The sequence below is a fragment of the Micromesistius poutassou genome (assembly GCF_964030765.1).
Source record: "Micromesistius poutassou genome assembly, chromosome: 2".
NCBI classification, from domain to species: Eukaryota; Metazoa; Chordata; class Actinopteri; order Gadiformes; family Gadidae; genus Micromesistius; species Micromesistius poutassou.
This window is the reverse complement of record NC_140272.1, coordinates 11,437,252-11,456,579: the sequence shown is the minus strand read 5'-3', so window position 1 is coordinate 11,456,579 and position 19,328 is coordinate 11,437,252. Positions and strand designations below refer to the sequence as shown.

General features: G+C 44.1%; 1 protein-coding gene across 2 annotated transcripts in view; it reads right to left on the bottom strand.

Annotated features, from left to right (window-relative positions):
- The window catches only part of chchd6b (coiled-coil-helix-coiled-coil-helix domain containing 6b), a 79,650-nt gene that overhangs the window by 36,226 nt on the left and 24,096 nt on the right, over window positions 1-19,328 (bottom strand). For both annotated transcript variants that reach the window (XM_084463740.1, XM_084463741.1), the window contains 3 exons: window positions 18,995-19,078; window positions 11,682-11,752; window positions 441-576 (listed from right to left, as the gene is read on the bottom strand). In XM_084463740.1, the coding sequence (XP_084319866.1) occupies window positions 441-576; window positions 11,682-11,752; window positions 18,995-19,078 (291 nt within the window). The remainder of the gene's footprint in view (window positions 1-440; window positions 577-11,681; window positions 11,753-18,994; window positions 19,079-19,328) is intronic.

Here is a 19,328-nt window from a genome sequence, read left to right as displayed (position 1 = left end):
ATTTATCATGGAAAAGTCTTGTTGTTTCCCTATTAAAGAGTCACAGTGCCGTTGCCTGTCTGTAGATAGTTAGTTCATTGTATTTAATGATTAACTATTATAAATAGAGGTAAATCTTGGTAAACAAGCTCAATAGATTATTAAGCTTGTTTACCAAGATTTACTTATTTTTGTTCAATTATCCAGTACGTTTTTTGAAGTGCCAACATCTGGCATTTTCTTCGTGTGCATATCATTTGCAAAGTCACCATAATTCACACTGTTCCATTAGCTAATCCAAACACACAGAAGTCGTAGAATAGAATTCAGTCCCAGAAATAATCTAGATTGTAGATTCACCTTTAGCAAAAGTAATTTTGAAATAAAGAATTTTCAGTGAGTGTATCAGTAAGATTTTGTTGCTCTGTCTCTCTCTTGGTGGGAACAGCCGCGTTGCCTACCTGCTTGGCTTGCTGGATGCAGTTCATATACTGCCTGGCCAGGCTGGAGCAGACCAGCGTTTGCTGTGGGTTGTCTCTGTAGCACTGGAACACCTGTCCCTGGAGCTCAGTACAAATAGAGGCTGTGTGGTGGGGCCTGGAGGGACACAGGAGGAGAGGGTCATTGTATCATCACCATCGCCAACCATTTTAAAACGGACAGATATGTACAGGCATTGAGACCAGTGAGAACGGCTGAGACAAGCTGAAACAAAGCCTCACGTCCCCACAGCAGCCAAACAGAGGATAGCGGTCTGAAATAACATAAACCACATGGACTTTATTTACACAAGGTACCCTTATAATAAACCTCATGCATGGGAATTATTCTAGCATGCAAAATATATGAATTGATGTATCATATAAATAGATCATCATATTATATATTATATAATGCTTGTTTCTGTAGATACTTTTCTTTTGATTGATCTTTAACACAGTATAACTTCTAGAACTGCCGGATCCAAAAGTAATCTTCTCCCGCTCATACAGACCCAGGTGAATATATTGGAATACAACATATCATATATAAATATACAATTTGATTCCATTCTTCTATATTAACCCCAGTGTTGCACTGCCATCTTCCTGCCAGTCAAAGTCAAAGTGTCAGTCCTTCCATACCCTCCCTGCTGTCAGGCTCAGCTCAAATGACAGCAACAGTAGTGTCAAACATTATCTGCAACGTCTTCCAATTCATAAATCACTTGAAGCGCTTACAGAGAGGTCTGTTTGGCTCATATGCTTTGTTTGAATAGTTCTAAATGAAGGGAAGGTACAGGAGAAAGATGAATTATGCATCGACAATGCAGCTCAGAAATCCCCCTCGAACTCTTTCATTCTTTTTTATCTCCTCTCCACACACACACACACACACACACACACACACACACACACACACACACACACACACACACACACACACACACACACACACACACACACACACACACACACACACACACACACACACACACACACGCGCGCACAGGAAGTAAATGCTAATCCTACATGAGGGTAATCCTTGAGTGCTCTGTTGCTTGCAGTAATTTACCTAGTGTTGTGACAGAAACCACTACTGGGGAGGATAGGAATAGGCACACACCAACACACACGCAAATGCCCAGACTGGACACACACACATACACACACAAAATGCAGACACACACACACACACACACACACACACACACACACACACACCAAAGCGAAAAATAACCGCTCATATTCAAAAATAAATAATTCTCATTAAGCACAATTTACTGGTCTGATTGGATTAATGAATAATGAATGAATTTCATTATGTCCTGCAAAAGCAATATCTCAGGATGTATGTACTGCAATATGTGCATTACCGAATTGTAGAATCAGTGTTTGTAATATAATTAAGTTCTAAAAAGCCTTACCAGCTTGTTAATAGTATTCCTTCTGTCAAAGAGAATGAGGAAGAGGGAAGATGTGCTAGAGACACTAGAGACATAGAGCAAGGCGATAGAGATAGAATGATAGAGAGCTATAGAGAGAGATAGAGATATTTATATATATATATATATATATATATATATATATATATATAGAGAGAGAGAGAGAGAGAGAATAAAAGTTTAATTTGATAAGGAGACACATTGCTTCATTTGACATGACAGGGCATGCCTTGCTATTCTGGGAAACTGACCTTTTGACATCAACACACACACACACACACACACACACACACACACACACACACACACACACACACACACACACACACACACACACACACACACACACACACACACACACACACACACACACACACACACACACACACACACACACACACACACACACACAGGGTGAACCAGAGAGAGAACGTGGACGATTGGGAGCAACTGAAATGTATGGAATGATGACAAATAGCCCTCCTTACTTGCATGGACTAGTAACCAGTGGCAACGCAGCGCAATTACCATGATGCCGGGTTCTCTCAGTGTAGGCTGAAAATGCATTTTTGTTTTCATCTCATAAGTCTGGTTTTGCAGTCAATTTATTAACAGTATGCTGTGGCCAGTGAATTGACCACATACTGTCATTTAGTTCCATATTAAGTCAAAAGCATAGCTATAAAGCTATTGAGCCATAGGCAAAGGGAAACACTTAGCAAATAGATTGACTTAAAAGACCCATTATTTTGATTTTACAGCCAAGAGCAGATTGCAGTTGACATAGAGGTATATGAAGAAATGGCTAGCTAGTAAGGGCAAGGACTTCATAATGTCAATTTGTCCACCATTGTGATTCACTCGGTTGCAGCGGAAGACAACAGCAAACAATAGCCCTGAGGTGCAAATCCAAGCTCCAGCTTTAAAAAAAAAAAAAACAACAACAATAAATCCAAATCCTTGCCTTTCTCTATTCAGCAAGAGAAACTTTCTGATAGCAGTTGTGTTTTAATAATGGAATCTGAAGCAGAAAATTGCCTCCGCTAATCTGTGCCAACTGCCTTGTTTGAATGAAATTAAAGGTGAGCTCTTATTAGAAAAACATTAGCCGCACTAGCTGGTGTGATAGCTAACTTTGGAGGGAGAAAAAAAAAACAGCAGCAAAACAATGCTGGGATTGCTTGTGCCCCTGACGCTCTGCATGTATAAGTGCTGTGTCCAGGGAGGAAGATTAGGCTCCAATCATTAAACTTTCTCATTATTTTTTTTGTCTCTCTTTGGCAGTGTGTGGTTTTCATGAAGAAAGCCCGTGTTCTGCACCAGTGCAAAGACTGGCATTTGGGAATAAGGCAATAAGAAGAAAAGGCAGATATCACAAGGGCGTAACATTTCATTATTTTCTCTCTTTGTTAGAGGCTCTCCGTGTGTGTGTGTGTGTGTGTGTGTATGTGTAAGTAACTGTGTGTGTGACACTGTGTGTGTGTGTTTGTGTGTGTGACACTGTGTGTGTGTGTGTGTGTGTGTGTGTGTGTCCCCGTCCGCCCGCGTGCGCGTGTGTATAGGGAGGGAGGGTGAAAGGTTATTAACGTATGATGACAAGGATTTGGGTTCCTCAAAACCAGCAGAGAGCTTCAGCTTTTTTAATATTGCGCTGAGTGAGAGGAGAGGATCAAAGATGTCATGGCTGGGGTGAGATCAAAGGAAATGACAGAGCATGTCTCTTGTATTGTTAGGCTTTATAAAGCTTTCATGATGCTACCACAAGGATAGCTTTCATGACATTATAGCTGGTGGACTTGCGCTATTGAGTAAAAAGTGAACAAAAAAAAAAGATATATATATGAACTCCATGTCCGCGAGGCCAATGCGAGGCTTTCTGGAGAACAGAAATTCACAGGAAGAAGTCGTGACTATTCCTCTCACTCTCACTTCCCACCGCAGTGACTCTGATCCAAGCTTGCTGGAACAATGTAACATATATCAATACAACAAGAAGAATTCCCCAAGTTTAATGACTACACCAGGGGGAAAACAGGTTCCAAAGTCTCCAGCCTTGACTGAAATGGGAATAGCAATCAAAAACAAGCACAAGCGGCAGATTGAAAAGAGACAGCCGCCTTATCCGTACCTTCATACAGTGACAGCTTGAGTGCTGAGGAGATAGAAAGTGTATGAGAACAATTCACACTCTGTTAGCCTAGCTGATGGATCCCCACTGAACTCCCTCTGCGAGAATCTACAGAACCCAAGATGGGGAGGGGATAAGGGGAGTGTTTCATTAAAATAGGTGACATGCGGGGAACAAGATAAGGCGCGTGCGCATGTGTGTTTGTGTGTGACATCTTAACGGCGATAACTTTTCAATCACTAGAGCCCGGGGTCCGGCCCGACTCGATCGACGGGAAGCCGAGGGAGACATGCTCCATGGAGCATTGCGCCGCTATTGCCAGCACTCTTTATCGTTAACAATTTCAATTTCGGTAAGGGGGTTTCTTTATGCTTAAGTTGCCCACCTGAAAAACGTTGGTCGGTGACAAGAGGTACCGTTGTTAACAGGAGGCGTGAACTGACCATTGCATATGCTAGGTCTTCAAGTGCACTTGTTTTCCGAGACAAAGTCACCAATAGCATCAGCTGATTGTTTTCATACCACAGCATTGTTAAATACTTGATCCGGATTGTTCAATTAGGTTTCAAGGTTGTGCATTGTTTTTCAATAACTGGTCATCAATGTGCTACAAATCCAACATTAACAACAACCACATTTTAACTATCAGAACAGATGGTTCCTTCACAATGCAAAAACTCGATGCTCAAGTGGAAGCATATTTTCATTTTGGGTGATTCAAGTGGATAAAAAACCAACAACGTATTAGATGAAAGTAATTAATATGTAATCATAGTTTGTTGCTTTGCCTCGGCAAACCCACCCCCTCGTAAACTGATCCCCAAAACGTGACAACATGGTTTATTCATTACTGAAACTATCGCCCCAGTGTACAACCGTTTTACACCACCAAAAAAAACATGATTTCCTTAAAAAAATGTGTTCTGTTTAGGTGATTAAGTAGAATCTAACTCATAGACTCAGGGACAAGTGACAAAGCAAAAAAAGGTAGGTCAGTGCAATCAGGAATGCGGATTGGATGGTGTCAGTTTGTGTATACTTAAGAAAAAGACCAAGAATAGCCAACACCTTCCTTTATAAGGAAAGGAAATACTGTATACTATGTGAGTGCATGTAGCCTTCTTTGAATGTGGTAAACCTCTGAGTGACTCTGTGCAGACTCAAGTGCTGTCACATGTAAGGACTAGCCTTCAGCTCCCTGGAGAAACAGTAAGCCTAGAGTGTAGTCACCTGGCCCCTGTGTTCCCTAATTGGAGAAGGTGTACTGATACACATTTTTCACAGATGCATACACTTACTTAAACAAGTAGACATGTCAGGAATGTAGGCATTTTTGTCTCTGTTTTCTTGTATTGAAATTTAATGGAAACAAATGCAATCAAAAATATTGTTATGCGGGGAATGAGATTTTTGACTACTTGCCAAACAAGCAAGGGGCATAATATAGTTGTGCAAGCCTAAGGACAACCAAAGTATATAACACAATTAAATATCCCCTTAAGCACGATATGCAAAAAGACTCTTGTGTGTTACTTGATGCATGAGGAAATTCATTCAATCATTTATCACAACCTCATGAATAAATGGTTTTATTACACGGCTCTTTTTAATGCTGTAGAATTCTCCATTCACTTGAATGGGCCTTCCTGACTTCCGGCGGTCAATTATTTTTGTATAGCTGACCGTTGCTAAGCATATATTGACCGCTGTCAAGGAAAGTGGATTTTTTGCCTCAGATTCACGTCTTTCGTATCACTCCGCAAGTAGTCCGGTGACTTATCAACCCCAGCGTATTCGATTGCTAAGCGACGTCAACGTCTTTGGCAAACTATTTCTCTGCTGATCAACACTATGAATGGTAACAAATAAATTGTAAAAAGACACACCGTGTGCAGTTATTTTTTCATTTTGGCAAGTAGCCGTATAATAAGCGGGATAATGTACAGAACGCCGGTCATTATCGAAAATAAGCCCCTTCAGGGTGAAGCAAGACACTTCTGCTTCGGATCGGTGTCCGGTTTGCCCTGTCAGGGCTTATTTTCCCAATAATGACCGGTGTTCTATAGATTATCCCTTACATAATACACAATTTGCAGGGCCTTTTAAGATCTAACTTATTGTTGTCTTAATGCTTTATGTTCCCAACAAATCATTTAATTAGATCGAAAACATTTGGTTTGTAGAAATCCAGCGGCAGACACAACCACCTGTTTGTAAAGCCTTGGAGGAAGCAACTAATATGTATTAAAACTAACGGCCTATAGGTGGCCCAAATACCAGTCACCAGTCAATGGGAATCTCGATTAAATTCTTGATATATAAAGCAAATACATAAGGATCTGAGTGGCTTGTTCATCTCCATCATGCACCCCATCTTCATGATAGGTCCCGCTTGACAGTTAAATGTCATAAAAAATGTATTATGGATTGACTAGTGATACTTTATGGCCATGCTGGTTGCAAAAATTGTCAAGCAATGGACTTGCCCATAACGTGAACTCGAAGGCCCCATAACGGTTGCGTGTAAACCAATGTGTGATGTACCAGCCGCAACATCCATAATGTTTACATTCTATGTAGGAAATCCAAGTTGAGGTGTGCATATGTTTACATCAATGTCAAGGTCACATGTCCGGCACCATGTTGTGGCAGTACGGACATGCATCAGTACCAGATTGTAAGTGGAGTGATGGAAAACACAACCGTCAGGAGTGGTGGCTCTGGTTGTAGAGAACATGGGACAACATGCTGCTTGCTAGGATTTGTGTCAGGCTCTACTTTATACAGTCTACGGTCAGGCTTCAAGTCATTATAGTAATATGTGCACCACAGCACTAGCCGTCTTGTTCTGTCAGAGCTCCGGCACAGCGTCGTGTACATTCTGCAACACTTCTGTCTTTCCAGGTAAATTTTGAATTTTGCATCCTCGCTTTCTCGGCTCATATTACACAACCTGGCCTGGGCTTGGCACGAAATGAATTAAAAAAACATCAAGCTTGTTTATCAATCAGAAATTCTGGGGGAAAGATTGCCCCGGGCTAAGTCCTGAATGCCCTCAAGTCCTAGAATGTCCACAAAATCCCAAAAAGGTATTGTGTTTACATTAAACATGAACACTCAAGAATAGCGTTAAAGCCTATGACATTAAAGATTACCTATTAACCCAATAATAAAGTTGTTAATAGACAATGAAGCAATAGTACATAGTGTCTTTATGTATTTATTTAGGCTTGTCACTGCACAAAAGAGTGAATGTACAATAAATAATGGGAAACCGTCAACTTCTATTATACCACTAAAAACACAAAGAAATGAAGCCAAAAAAAACAAAACAGCTGCTAAGAAACCAAGAAAAGAAGGAAAGGAGCGTGAAAGAAAAAGCAAATCCTTCCCCATAACTTTAAATCAGACCAAAAAACAAAAGAGATCAGGAAGCAAAGAGCAGTCACACAGCAGGAGATGAGAACAAGAATGATCTCATAAAAGAAAAGTGTGTTACAGAGCACTGAAGAGGCAAAAAAGGAGAGCGAGAGAGGAAGAAGAGCAAGCAAGTGTCAAATACAAAAGGAAGAAGAGGAGAGAGAGCCGACACAAAGGCGGCACCCGTGGCAAGATATGTTGGGTTGTTTGAATGTATGTCCGCGTTGCATGCCCACATTGCACCCACACACTGTGGCGGCGGCGGCTAAATAGAATAATTACCATGTGGTCAGTGTACTGTGAAATGACAACGTGACCAGACACAATGAAAGGCCGGCCAAACGCTGACAGAACACGACCAGCACATAGCCGGCTGAATACAAAGCCAGAGCCAGGCCGTGCGTGGTTGAGATAGGCAGCAGGAAGAGAGAGAGAGAGAGAGAGAGAGAGAGAGGAGGGGGATATACGATCATGCATGTGTGTGCATGTGTGTCCGTACTGCCGCTAAAACACTGGGAGAATAATGGGCACAGCGCTGCTTGACAAAACACTCCTTCTTTCGCCAAACAGTGAAAGCACCGGTGAGATGAGTGGGGGCATTTGTTCTGACCTGAATTGGGCTCCATTCAAATGAATTGGCCAGGAATAGTGAGAGTGTCTGCAAATAAGGCTTCGTTAGTATTCATCCCTCACCCACCCGATTTTAATACCTGTGCTTGCACTGCCATTGCCACATCACTTCAACCGTTAACATTACTTTGATCAAGTATGCTAATGTAAACTAAATGAGGCATCAATTGAATACATTATCCCGACAGTAGTAGCATACGAGACAGCGGATGTGCCACTTATTGACCGTTGCACTATAGTTCCAAGTGAGTTAATAAATTTTTTTGTCACTCTGTTTGTCTCCGTCTCATTAGTATCTTTTGGCTGCAGAACCACCGATAAGATTCCAGTTTACCTGTCAATATTTTGAAATTGAATGGCCATATGTATACAGGTGACGCGCGCGTGCAAAATTACACATTACACGAGTCCTAGCTGAAGTTGATACTTTGTTGTGTTTTCATTTGGTTCGGTTAGCATTCACACTGGACGTTGTTAGGCGAAACAACCAAACTCGTCACCCAGCTCATCCCCTGTTACAGAAAATAATAATGGAGCAACTACGACCACAACAGTCTTGGTTAGTTCATTTTGCTTTGGTAGAAACGTCAGTGTTGTTGTGAGTGACCCAAAGCAGACAAACTCAATCTCGGAAAATTTTGCGTAGGCTGGAGCCTACCTGGCTGAATATAATTATTTAGAATCCAAATGTGTACATTCAACCCACAATTGATAATCTTTGGCTCGTTCCCATCGTTGGATCGGATTGGGGTCGGATTAGGCTCACACCGAAAGCAAACCAGACCAGAGTTCCCATGGAAGTTCATCCCTGTTTTCAAGCAGACCAGGTTTCTTTTGTTTGGTCCGCACCAGAGTTCGAATGAGTGTTAATTCGATAAATAATAAAACAAATAAGAATATAATTACCGGCCAAGGTGGCGATCAGGGTTTCTATTTAGATTAATTGGAATTCTAGTCAGCCAATGTCGCTAATGGGAACCCCGAAACACACACACACACACACACACACACACACACACACACACACACACACACACACACACACACACACACACACACACACACACACACACACACACACACACACACACACACACAGTGGTAACTCGTTTCCAATGTGGCGTGGTTCAGGTAATAATCACAAGTTCTGACAGGGTTTAGGCCGCACTCTGCATTTATTGTAGTTGTCGGTAACACAATAATCACTGAATCTAGGGTCTCCGTGAGCCTCTAGTCCCTCTGGCCTGTTCCCTCTTGTCTGTCCTCGGACTCCTTTTAAAATGGCTCCCAGGTCTCTTTCTACTTCCAGCCAGGTGTTCCCAATCTCGCTGATTGGGGAAAGAGGAGTTCTGCTCTCTGTCACCGACTAGTGGGTGGCGGCGGTATATGCCGTCCACTACTACACCTCGGACCCACCTGGGCCGAGGTGTAAGGGGCGGGGCGGGACACCACACCACACCACACCACACCACACCACACCACACCACACCACAACACAACACAACACAACACAACACAACACAACACAACACAACACAACACAACACAACACAACACAACACACACACACACACACACACACACACACACACACACACACACACAGGACCAAAGGGGGATGCAAAAGGGCTTAAAACCCTGAGACGCAGACGCACCTACTAGAGCACAGACAAACAAATCCCATTGTTTAAAAATGTAGCACGCCGGTCACAATGAATTTGTTGGGAGTCTGTTGATAATCAAATCACACATCCTGGGATCACACAAATAAACCATTTAATACTTTGAATCCAAATTTATTCCAACTCATCATTATTCTATGCAAAGGTCTCAAACTAATCAGATACAGGTGTGTTGTTTGTGTTCATAAAAAACGCAAGGGGATAGTCTAGTCTGCTTAGGGTGTTTGACTCCCAGCCAAAAGATACCGGGTTCCATTGCCGTATTCCTGCAGGAATCCCTAAGCAAGATGCATAACCCCTACCTGCTCAATAATGACATGTATCTAAAAACATTCCCTTTGTTGCTTTGGAGAAAAATGCTAAATTATTTAATAGTAAACATATCATTTTACTAACAAGGGCAGGATTAACAACAGCTGTGAGACTTGTGTTGTTCAAGTGGCAATAAAAAATACTTAATGAGTTAATTAAAGACATATGAACAAACAACTATTAGTCTAAGTGTTTTTATACCTGCTGGATCTCAATCCTGCCTCGTGAGACAAGAATGTGTTTAATATGGCAGATGCAAGAGAATAGGGTGAGCAATTATAATTCTCCCAGGCTGCAAACACACAAATATATAATGCAGGAGGAATGTATAATTCAAGTGAGATGTTGAAGGTTACAAAAATACAAAAATAAATGTAAAGAGGGACCGAGACAGAGCGAAAGCGCGCGTGCGAGAGAGAGAGGGGGAGAGAGAGAGGAGGGAGATCTAAGCGGTGGCTTAGGCAAGAGGAAGGTTCAGATGGTTTGTACAAGAACTGAACATTAAAATGTGAGGCGAAGACAAGTGGAAGGAATTACAATAGGGACAAGCAGTGTGTATTTATTAGCCTTCTTGCATTGGTGACAGGTGCAATCATTGTCCATGCATGCAAACAATTTGGGAACAAGTGAATGAATCATAATCAGATTCAGAATCATAAATACTTTATGGATTCCCAGGGGGTAAATTGTGTCACGTTACTGTTGTTCCCATACTAGAATATAAATATATGAATATAAGCATAGAAGAAATAGAAAATAAGAAATAATGGAAAAAATTACTAGGTACAACAATATTTAATGAAATTAAATATTGCAGTACAACCCTATGGTTTATAAAAACAGTGTAAATATGAATTATTGCACTGTGACTGTGACTTCTTGGTCAGCGGGATACAAATGTATGTTTCAGACCGACCTGCTCCATAACAGCAGGTGGGCATACAGTTCTCTGTGGTCCTAAAGGACTGAGACTCCTGCTGTTTCCGTTTTCCTGCTTGAAGATAGCAGCTGTTGCTTTGCAGACAAAACTTCCACCAATAGAAAGGCCAAGTCTGGCAGAGGCTTATTATTTATGACTTCCAAGTTGGTGGCAGGTATAGAAGTCAACTATCAGTTGTATTTTGTTCACCTGCAGCCAGCAGTCATTGTGGACTGAAAGTGGAAGAAATGTTGGACTGTGTGTGTCAGAAAGACATTCATAAAGAGAAACTAAAATAAGTAAAAACTGAGAAAGAAAAAATACATTAAAAGAGTGAAAGACACAGAAAAAGCGAGGAAGCAATGAAACCAGATGCAAGTTCACAACCAAATAATAAAAGTAACTGTGATCCAGTGATGCTACTGATTACTGGATTGATGGTATTGAATGATGCAGAGGTCACAGGCACCCTGACGGCAGCATGTGGTGATAGTCCTTAATATACTTGAACAGTGGAAGAGCGTTTGCTAGTCCATTGCAACGTATCAGGCCTCAACGCTCGTGGAGCCATTAGAGCGCAACAGGCATAAATGAGGACATGATGAGGTGAATCGGCCACAATGGAAACACCTCTTTTCCAAATAATCTTTTTAAATAGCTTATACGCACTAAATTCTCAGAACTTACCGGATGTGACTCTCAGCCTTGGTCTGGGCCTGGGCGTATTGTTCGGATGTTTGCTTGTAGTTGTCCAGATTCTAGACAAAACAAGCACAGAGAGATGAAAAACAGGTGAAAAGGGAGTTGGTCTGCGTGACCAAAAGTAATTTAAACTCTTTTCCCGTTTCCCAGTATTGTCTAGACATATACTGGTATTAATGACGTGCCATGCTCTCATTGGACTTTTAATCAATTTCCAGTTCAGCGCAGTAATAAAATAAAATGAAGAAACTAGAATCGTACTCTTTGAATTTAGTGGAAGCAGTCAGAGGCTAACAACGTGCACGTCCAGGCAATATTCAAAGGGTTACCACTGTTTTAATGACTTCCTCGGAGTCAGGCATCGTTTAAAAAGTCTAAGACGGTGGCAATCGGCTTCACACACACACACACACACACACACAGCATTGTCTGAAATGTCACATTTGTTAAATGAGCCACCTTTAAAACCTTACAGCAATGCTAACAAATAGGAAGGTTGATGGCCTGTTTGCGTGCCATGCAATTGCATTCCCTACAAGGAACAGTGGCATTTAATAGCTATTAGCACAACAACTGCAGTCATTTCTAGGGGGCAATTTAAAGGACAGTACCGGACTGGACAGGACTGTACCACCGATAGTCTGTGACCAAAACAAGGACCAGCTAAAATACGTGGCTTTAACTGATCCAAAAGGTCGGAAGTAAAGGCTTAGCATTCATTCAAATAAATCATATTTTGTGGTCATTAATAGGACATTATTGCCCTCCATCTTTCGCTTATTTGGTAATCTCCCCTTGGCATTTGCCAAGCAGTCTACTTGTCTGGAACAATCCTTAACCTAGCAGACCTAACCTATATTGAGAATATGTTTAAAGCGATAAACCCCAGGGGGTGAATTATCCTACTGCGGATGTCACGCTGAAAATGCATTGGAATAGGGTCCGTCTCGAATGCGAAGACAAACAACCCATACCTCCCGTCTCTCCCCTCTCGTTCACACATCATCTCTCTACACGGTAATCATCATTTTAAACCAATAATCACAGCGGCCGTGCTTTTCCTTAATTACCTCCCATATTCCCAATAGAGGCAGAGAGGCCAACAGGAGAGGTGGATAATTGAAGTGGGCGAACGAGGGAAGAGACAGGATCAAACACAAACCTCCCACGCAATCCCCCCCCCCCCCCCCCACCACCACCACCAGGCATTTCCTCTCTTATTATTTCACTGGGTCCTGTGACATTCTATCTGTGATCCTAGCACCTTCTTTTTTGGGATGAGATTTGAAGTTAAGTCACACACACACACCTATCCGGTAACCCCACCTGGCACTGGTCCCTCTTCAGTGTAATTACGCGGTGCTTCGCCCCAGACCGTGCCTCTGATGAGACACAGGAGTCACTGAAATAATGTGTACGACCGCGATGTCTAACAGCGTGTAGATGAGTGTAAAAGAAAAACAGATTAAAATGTCTTGCATAGAGAAGGCGTTTCAAAAGAGACAATGCAACCATAATAAGAGAATGAATAATACTCTCTGCTGCTTTGACTTTGTGATCCTTTTCTCTCGGAGCAGTGAATTCATTTGTTGAGATGCATCCTGCAGCGGAAAATTCAATTTGAAAATGCCAAACACTTCTAAGAGTTAGTTTGTGTTCCCGGGGTGAAGTTTGGTGCTTGTGCTATATTGGATTAGCCATACCAGGATGAAGCAACTGTCGCTAATTCTTTCCATAGCCAGTGCATCAAGACTGGACTTACATGTCTGGCATCATACTCTTTAATGGGGAGCGGGATAGCGGCAGCTCTAACGTTTGGGCGGAAAACGGATTGACTTCCATAGAAAATTTAAAAATAAAGTTTTCTTTCCTCCGAATGCATCCTTGAAAGGAATGCTTCAAGTGAGGACTTAACAAGGTCAGCCAGCGCCTCTCTTAAGCATCAATCTCATGTCACTGTGGTTAACATGAAACGACACCACATGATTCACATAAGTTCTGACATTGCTGAATACTGAAGGCACCATGGTACCTAATGCACCAACAAAATGGACCAAGGGGAAGAGCCAAGATGCATGGGGGTTGGTTAGGGATGTGACTCAAAATGAGCCTTCGATCACACTGCGGATCAGTACCCCCAAATGTTTAGATCAATAATGAGTTGATCGATACTATTGCTTCATCACCTTATATCACGTCCACTTTGGCCCTTGTTCTTCTTGCTGCTGAGTGGACAGTTTTTTTTAACAATTTAAACACTTATATTAACAACATTTGATTGTCATCGTTAATGGAGTTCAATTCTCATCTCACTGAGATCGCTCACTGAATTCGATGTGACCGCCTAGTTGGAACAGTGCCTTGCTCTCGCCGACTATGTTCGTCTTTGATCAAATATACACCATTTCACAGCGGTTCAACCTGCGCTGGAGCGGGCACACCGCCTGCTTCCGGGAACGCGCCTGACTGACATACAAAGTGGATGAGTAAGACAACGCAACATATGGCTCTTTGTGGGAACTCCAGCGGAAGAGTTCGCCCACTGATAGCGAGAGTGACAGCCTTTCTCTGTCTGCGGCCAGGGTGTAAGTGGGTGCACACATGGTGGAGGAGGAGAAGTTCAAAGTGTGTGTGCTCAGCCTCGTGGGACCGTGGCTACAGCGGCCTAAAGGACACGGGGACCCGCTGAGACATCCAAATCTGCAGGGCCCATGGATTATGGAGCAGAGGGGGAACGCCGCAGTGGGAGCATCACGGGGCCTAGTGGCTGCTCTGAAATGTGAACTGAGATTCCCCCCCTCGTTTGAAGTTGGGCTGGAGCGGCTGAAAGTGCAAAGTGGCTTACATACCGTCATTACATACCATCATTGTGAAACAAGCTTAACCGTCGCTTGGAGGTGACGGGGAACTGCTACCGGATTGGACGAGCTGTGTTTGTCTATATGTTCGCCAAACGGTTCAAAATGTAGACCAACCTAGATTTTCTCCTCCTCTTGCTTCTTTTACAACACACACACACGCACAGTGAAAAAGAGGATCCACGTATATTATCCAATATCCATACGAGTTCAAGGCAAATTGCATAGGACGACCCATCATTAACACGCCGGCAATCTAACAATGTATTCTACGCTACACTGTATGGCAGGCAAGGGCGGACCGTACTGTTAGGCAAACCAGGCACTTGCCTGGAGCCCCAGGCCCCATAGAGGCCTTTTGGGGCCCCCAAAATACCGTCTTTATATTTCTTCCCCATATCTATATTGTTTTTATAAAAATCCTGTCCAATAGCAGCGCCGGGATGTCCAATTACTCACGCATTGACGCGCTCCCTAACGTGCGAAGCAATCATGCAACTTCGCTACACCATCCGCCATCCCCCCCCCGTCAACAACTTTGGTCACCTTTGCCTGGAGCCCCCAAAGGGCTAAGTACGCCACTGATGGCAGGTGTCAGCATCGGCTTCGAATAGAAACCAGCACAGCACCTCCCACTGGTGGGGGGTGGGGGGGACGGGGACTAGAGAGAACTAGTGCATGTGCATGTCTGAGTCGTTGTTACCCTAGTAACAGCTTCTAGTCTGCTCCCTGTGACAACAGAGAGGTAGCAGCTCTATCACCCCACTACACACACACGCACACGCAATCACACGCACGCGCACGCACAATCACACAGACACACGTCGTTTTGCACCAGGAGCGAGAAGGGCAACGATAACCCTCGACGGGGGAGAGTGGGTGTTGAAGGGGGAGCTCACAGGGGCTCATTGGAGGGATTAACCTGAGTCTGTGTGTGTGTGTGTGTGCGTGTGTGCATGTGTGCGTGCACATGTGTGTCTTAGCTCACAGACATGCAGGTATGTACCAAGTCTCTTTGTGTGCGTGTGTGATTTGATTCTTGCATCGCAGCATCGACTCAATGGCCCCCGAGCAGCGACAGCGGATTCCGATGCACTGATGTCCGGATTTAACGACGACGACGCTGGGAGACGTGTTTCGCGCTTCATGCTCCCGACGCCAGCAGGATTAAGGGGGGGGGGGGAGGGTTGGGGATTAACGGCGGTGCATTTTAAAATGAAACTTGTTTACAAAGTCGCAGGGGATGGAAGACAGCGATGCTCCACCTGTACACGACGAAGAGATTAAGGAGGGTGTGCGTGACCGGGGTGAACGCAGAGAGGGATGCGGGACACGGGGGAGACACTGCGCGATCAATAGTACACTACGGACACACTGTGTGTGTGTGTGTGTGTGTGTGTGTGTGTGTGTGTGTGTGTGTGTGTGTGTGTGTGTGTGTGTGTGTGTGTGTGTGTGTGTGTGTTCTTAGGGATGCTATGTTTGTGAATGCCTCCAGTCCTAATTCTTCTTTGTGTCAACATGGGGAGGAAGGGGATCGCTAAAGCTGGACAATGAGTTGGCCACTCACGATTGCAATTAGCATTAAAGTGGCAGCAGGCAAATATAGCTGTCACAGGCCACACACGCACTCTTCACGGTCACCCCCTATGCACGGACGCACACACACACACACACACACACACACACACACACAACTCCATGCACCCAGAGCTTTTAGACAAACACAGTGAGAGTTGTTTGTTGCCTGTCATCCCTTTAGCAAACTGGACACTGTGTGTGTGTATGTATGTATGTATTTAATGATGACTTCATCACTCACACACACACACACACACACACACACAAAATGAGCCAATTTAACCACCTATTAGATGGGGCAGCTGGGTGAAATGTTGATTAAAATAATCAAACACCAATTACCGGTGGATTCTGTCTCTAATCTGTCTGATGCTACCTTTGGCTTGAGCCTCTCGCTCTGACCATCAAGACATGAAACTATATTGCGTGCGTGTACATACATACCTTTGACTTTGAGCTATCCGTTAATGGGCAAGGCATTTACTAGGTTGGAGAAATCAATACAAGTTCAACAGGACGGCTTCAATCATCCAGCCCAGAGACTCAAAAAAGACGGCTGGCAACAATTTGTTGTCAGAAAGGGCGAATTATCCTTGATATACGACAGGTAGCGTCATATCCAAATAAATCAAGTGGTTGATGCAGTTTTAATGGCGGCGTCTGTAGGACAAGGTGTCGGACAAACTTTTAAAAGAGGGTGCTCTTTTATGACAAAATATGCCAACAATAAAAAATGAAGCAAAGTCAGTTTGTACTTTCCATTCATGAATATTATAATAGGGATCCATTTAAAAGGAGTGTCGCTGGAGTGTGAAACAGGTCGGAGTGAGCAACAGGGGGAGAGCTCCACATTAAAGGGGGCGGGGGGGGGGGGACGAAAGTAAAGCAAGGAGGAATGGAGGGACAGACGGAGAATGAAGGAGATGAGGGGCGCACCGAGGGAGATGGACTCCACGCCGGGCTAGATTCTCTAACCCTTAAAGCAGAGTCCACATCGCATCTCCCTCAGTACCCCCCTCTCTCTCGCTCCCTCTCTGACTCTCTGACTCTCTCACTTAGTCACTCACTCACTCACCCCCTCCCTCCCTGCCTCCCTCACAATCGCTACCCTCCACCACACGCCAGTCCGGCCGAGAGCAAGGACGTAGAAAGAGGAGCATAACAAAGAGGAGGGGACACGGCGACAGCGAGTTGAGAAAAGATAGAGCATCCTCCGGTCCTTCCACAATCAGTCTGCTCCTCCGTCCAACGTGGGACTGTAGGGGCTGCCGGCTGGCCGTAACGGGGCTGGTGGTCCGTTAGACTGGGCTATGTAAAAGGTCTACACAGAGGGCTGGGGGATGTGCAAGGACCCAGATAAGGACCCCTGGCCTGTTTGATGGGCCCCGCTGGCCAACATGCAGGGGACAGGAGACGAGGAGCTGGAGGTGGAGGGTGGCCGGCAGCACGGCGCCATTGAAAATAAATGGGTGAATATCGCCATGTTACGTCCAGTGGAAAGTAATTCAGCTGTAAAACCTTCACACACCAGAACGACTAGCGAATAAACCACCAAATCTTTTTATTACAGTCAATATGACAATTTTATAGCGCCGACTGACCCGGAGCACCGCCTTGTGTCAGAGGTAAAAATAAGTATGCTTGTGGGATGACTATATTTCTGGAAATATTAACCTCAGTTTAAACACAGCGTGGTCTGTATAATTAAGGTTGGCACAGAGCCCGTTTTAAATGCAACGCGATCATCGCTACTCTCAATTTCATCCAAATGTCGGAAGACAATCCAGCGCAGTCCGATGGATCAAGCTGAAACAAACGTTTCCGTTCCTGTGATGTTTCTGTACTATAGGAGGATGAACTGACCAACCACTCCCCCCCCCCCCCATGTCCCTTGTCCTTTCTTCCCCTCTCTCGTCCCTTCCCCCTGCTCCCTAGCTCCGTACACGCCTCAGCCTGCCGACGCTGGCTCCGTGCCTCCTCAAAAGCACTCAGCGCTTTGTTCTGCCCTTGATTCGCACACACTCAGCTATGCGTTCCACGCGGACATTGTGTGTGTGTTTTATTTTCACCAGGCGAAACCCACGGAATGGGGGCCACTGTGTAAAGAAGGAGTAACATTTATTAAGTGACTGCTCAAGAGGCTTTTACGAGGGTGAACCATATCAGCGAGGCTCAGCAGGAAGGTGCGTAGGTCATAATTTCTTAAAAGCACACAACAAACCACTTCCTACTCCCCGCTTTATTACTATTTTTCAAAAGGCAGCGGGTTAGGCTGCTGGCGACAGGCAGTGGCAGCGGCAATAAGAGAAGGTCTGCAATATTTGATTAGTTGCTGAGTGCTGTACCATCAGCAGCCTTAGAATCACCTTCTGGAACCTTCCTGTCTGTCCGCCGTTTTCACATCCTGGCTTAACATTTATTTTAAAAAGAAAATTCAGGGCAGCTGAAAGAGTGTGATGCTTCTTTCCCCTTCGTTCTGGTCAGACAGTCGCAGTAGCAATGTGTCACTGAAATTGATTGATTGGGGTTAGGTTAGAACCAAATAGAGAGAAATTAAAGGGACTGGCTACTTTAATGATGTAGCAGTTGGGTGGCTAAATGATTTCCAGCTTCTTTAAAAGGCTGGTTTTAAACATGAGCTGTCATCTGGTGTAAACTACTTAAGGACATTTTAAGTTGTTCTTAGTATGTCTGTGCTAGATTCCCTTGTTTGTTACTTACGCTTTCGGTGTATTGGGTCAGATAAGGAATGCAAAAGGAGTTTCCGTTTTGCCAAACTAAATCTTGTGTCCAACCAACCATTTGACTAAACGCCTTTGTGACGCGATGATCGACTGACAGCGGCGAACGGATCATCCTCACCTTCTTCTCCAGGGTTTCGAGCTGCTCCTTGTAGAAGGCTGAAATGGTGGCCAACTCACGCTCCTTCCTCTCCAGCTGTTTGGCCTGCAACAAAGAGACAAGGGGGCCGTGAGACACGAGGCAAGAATGACCAGACGAGGAGGAGGAGGAGGATCAGAGGAAAGAGAGAAAGTAAAAGGAAGAGAACAACAAACAAGAGAAGCACCGAGGGGACAAAGGAAATTAAGACGGGTGAAGGATGCGCCTCTGACTCACTGATGGCATGTGAACTGTGTGTATTTAAGCAACAACCGAGCTAAGTGCTGCATTGAAGCAGGTTTATAGGGGATTTAGG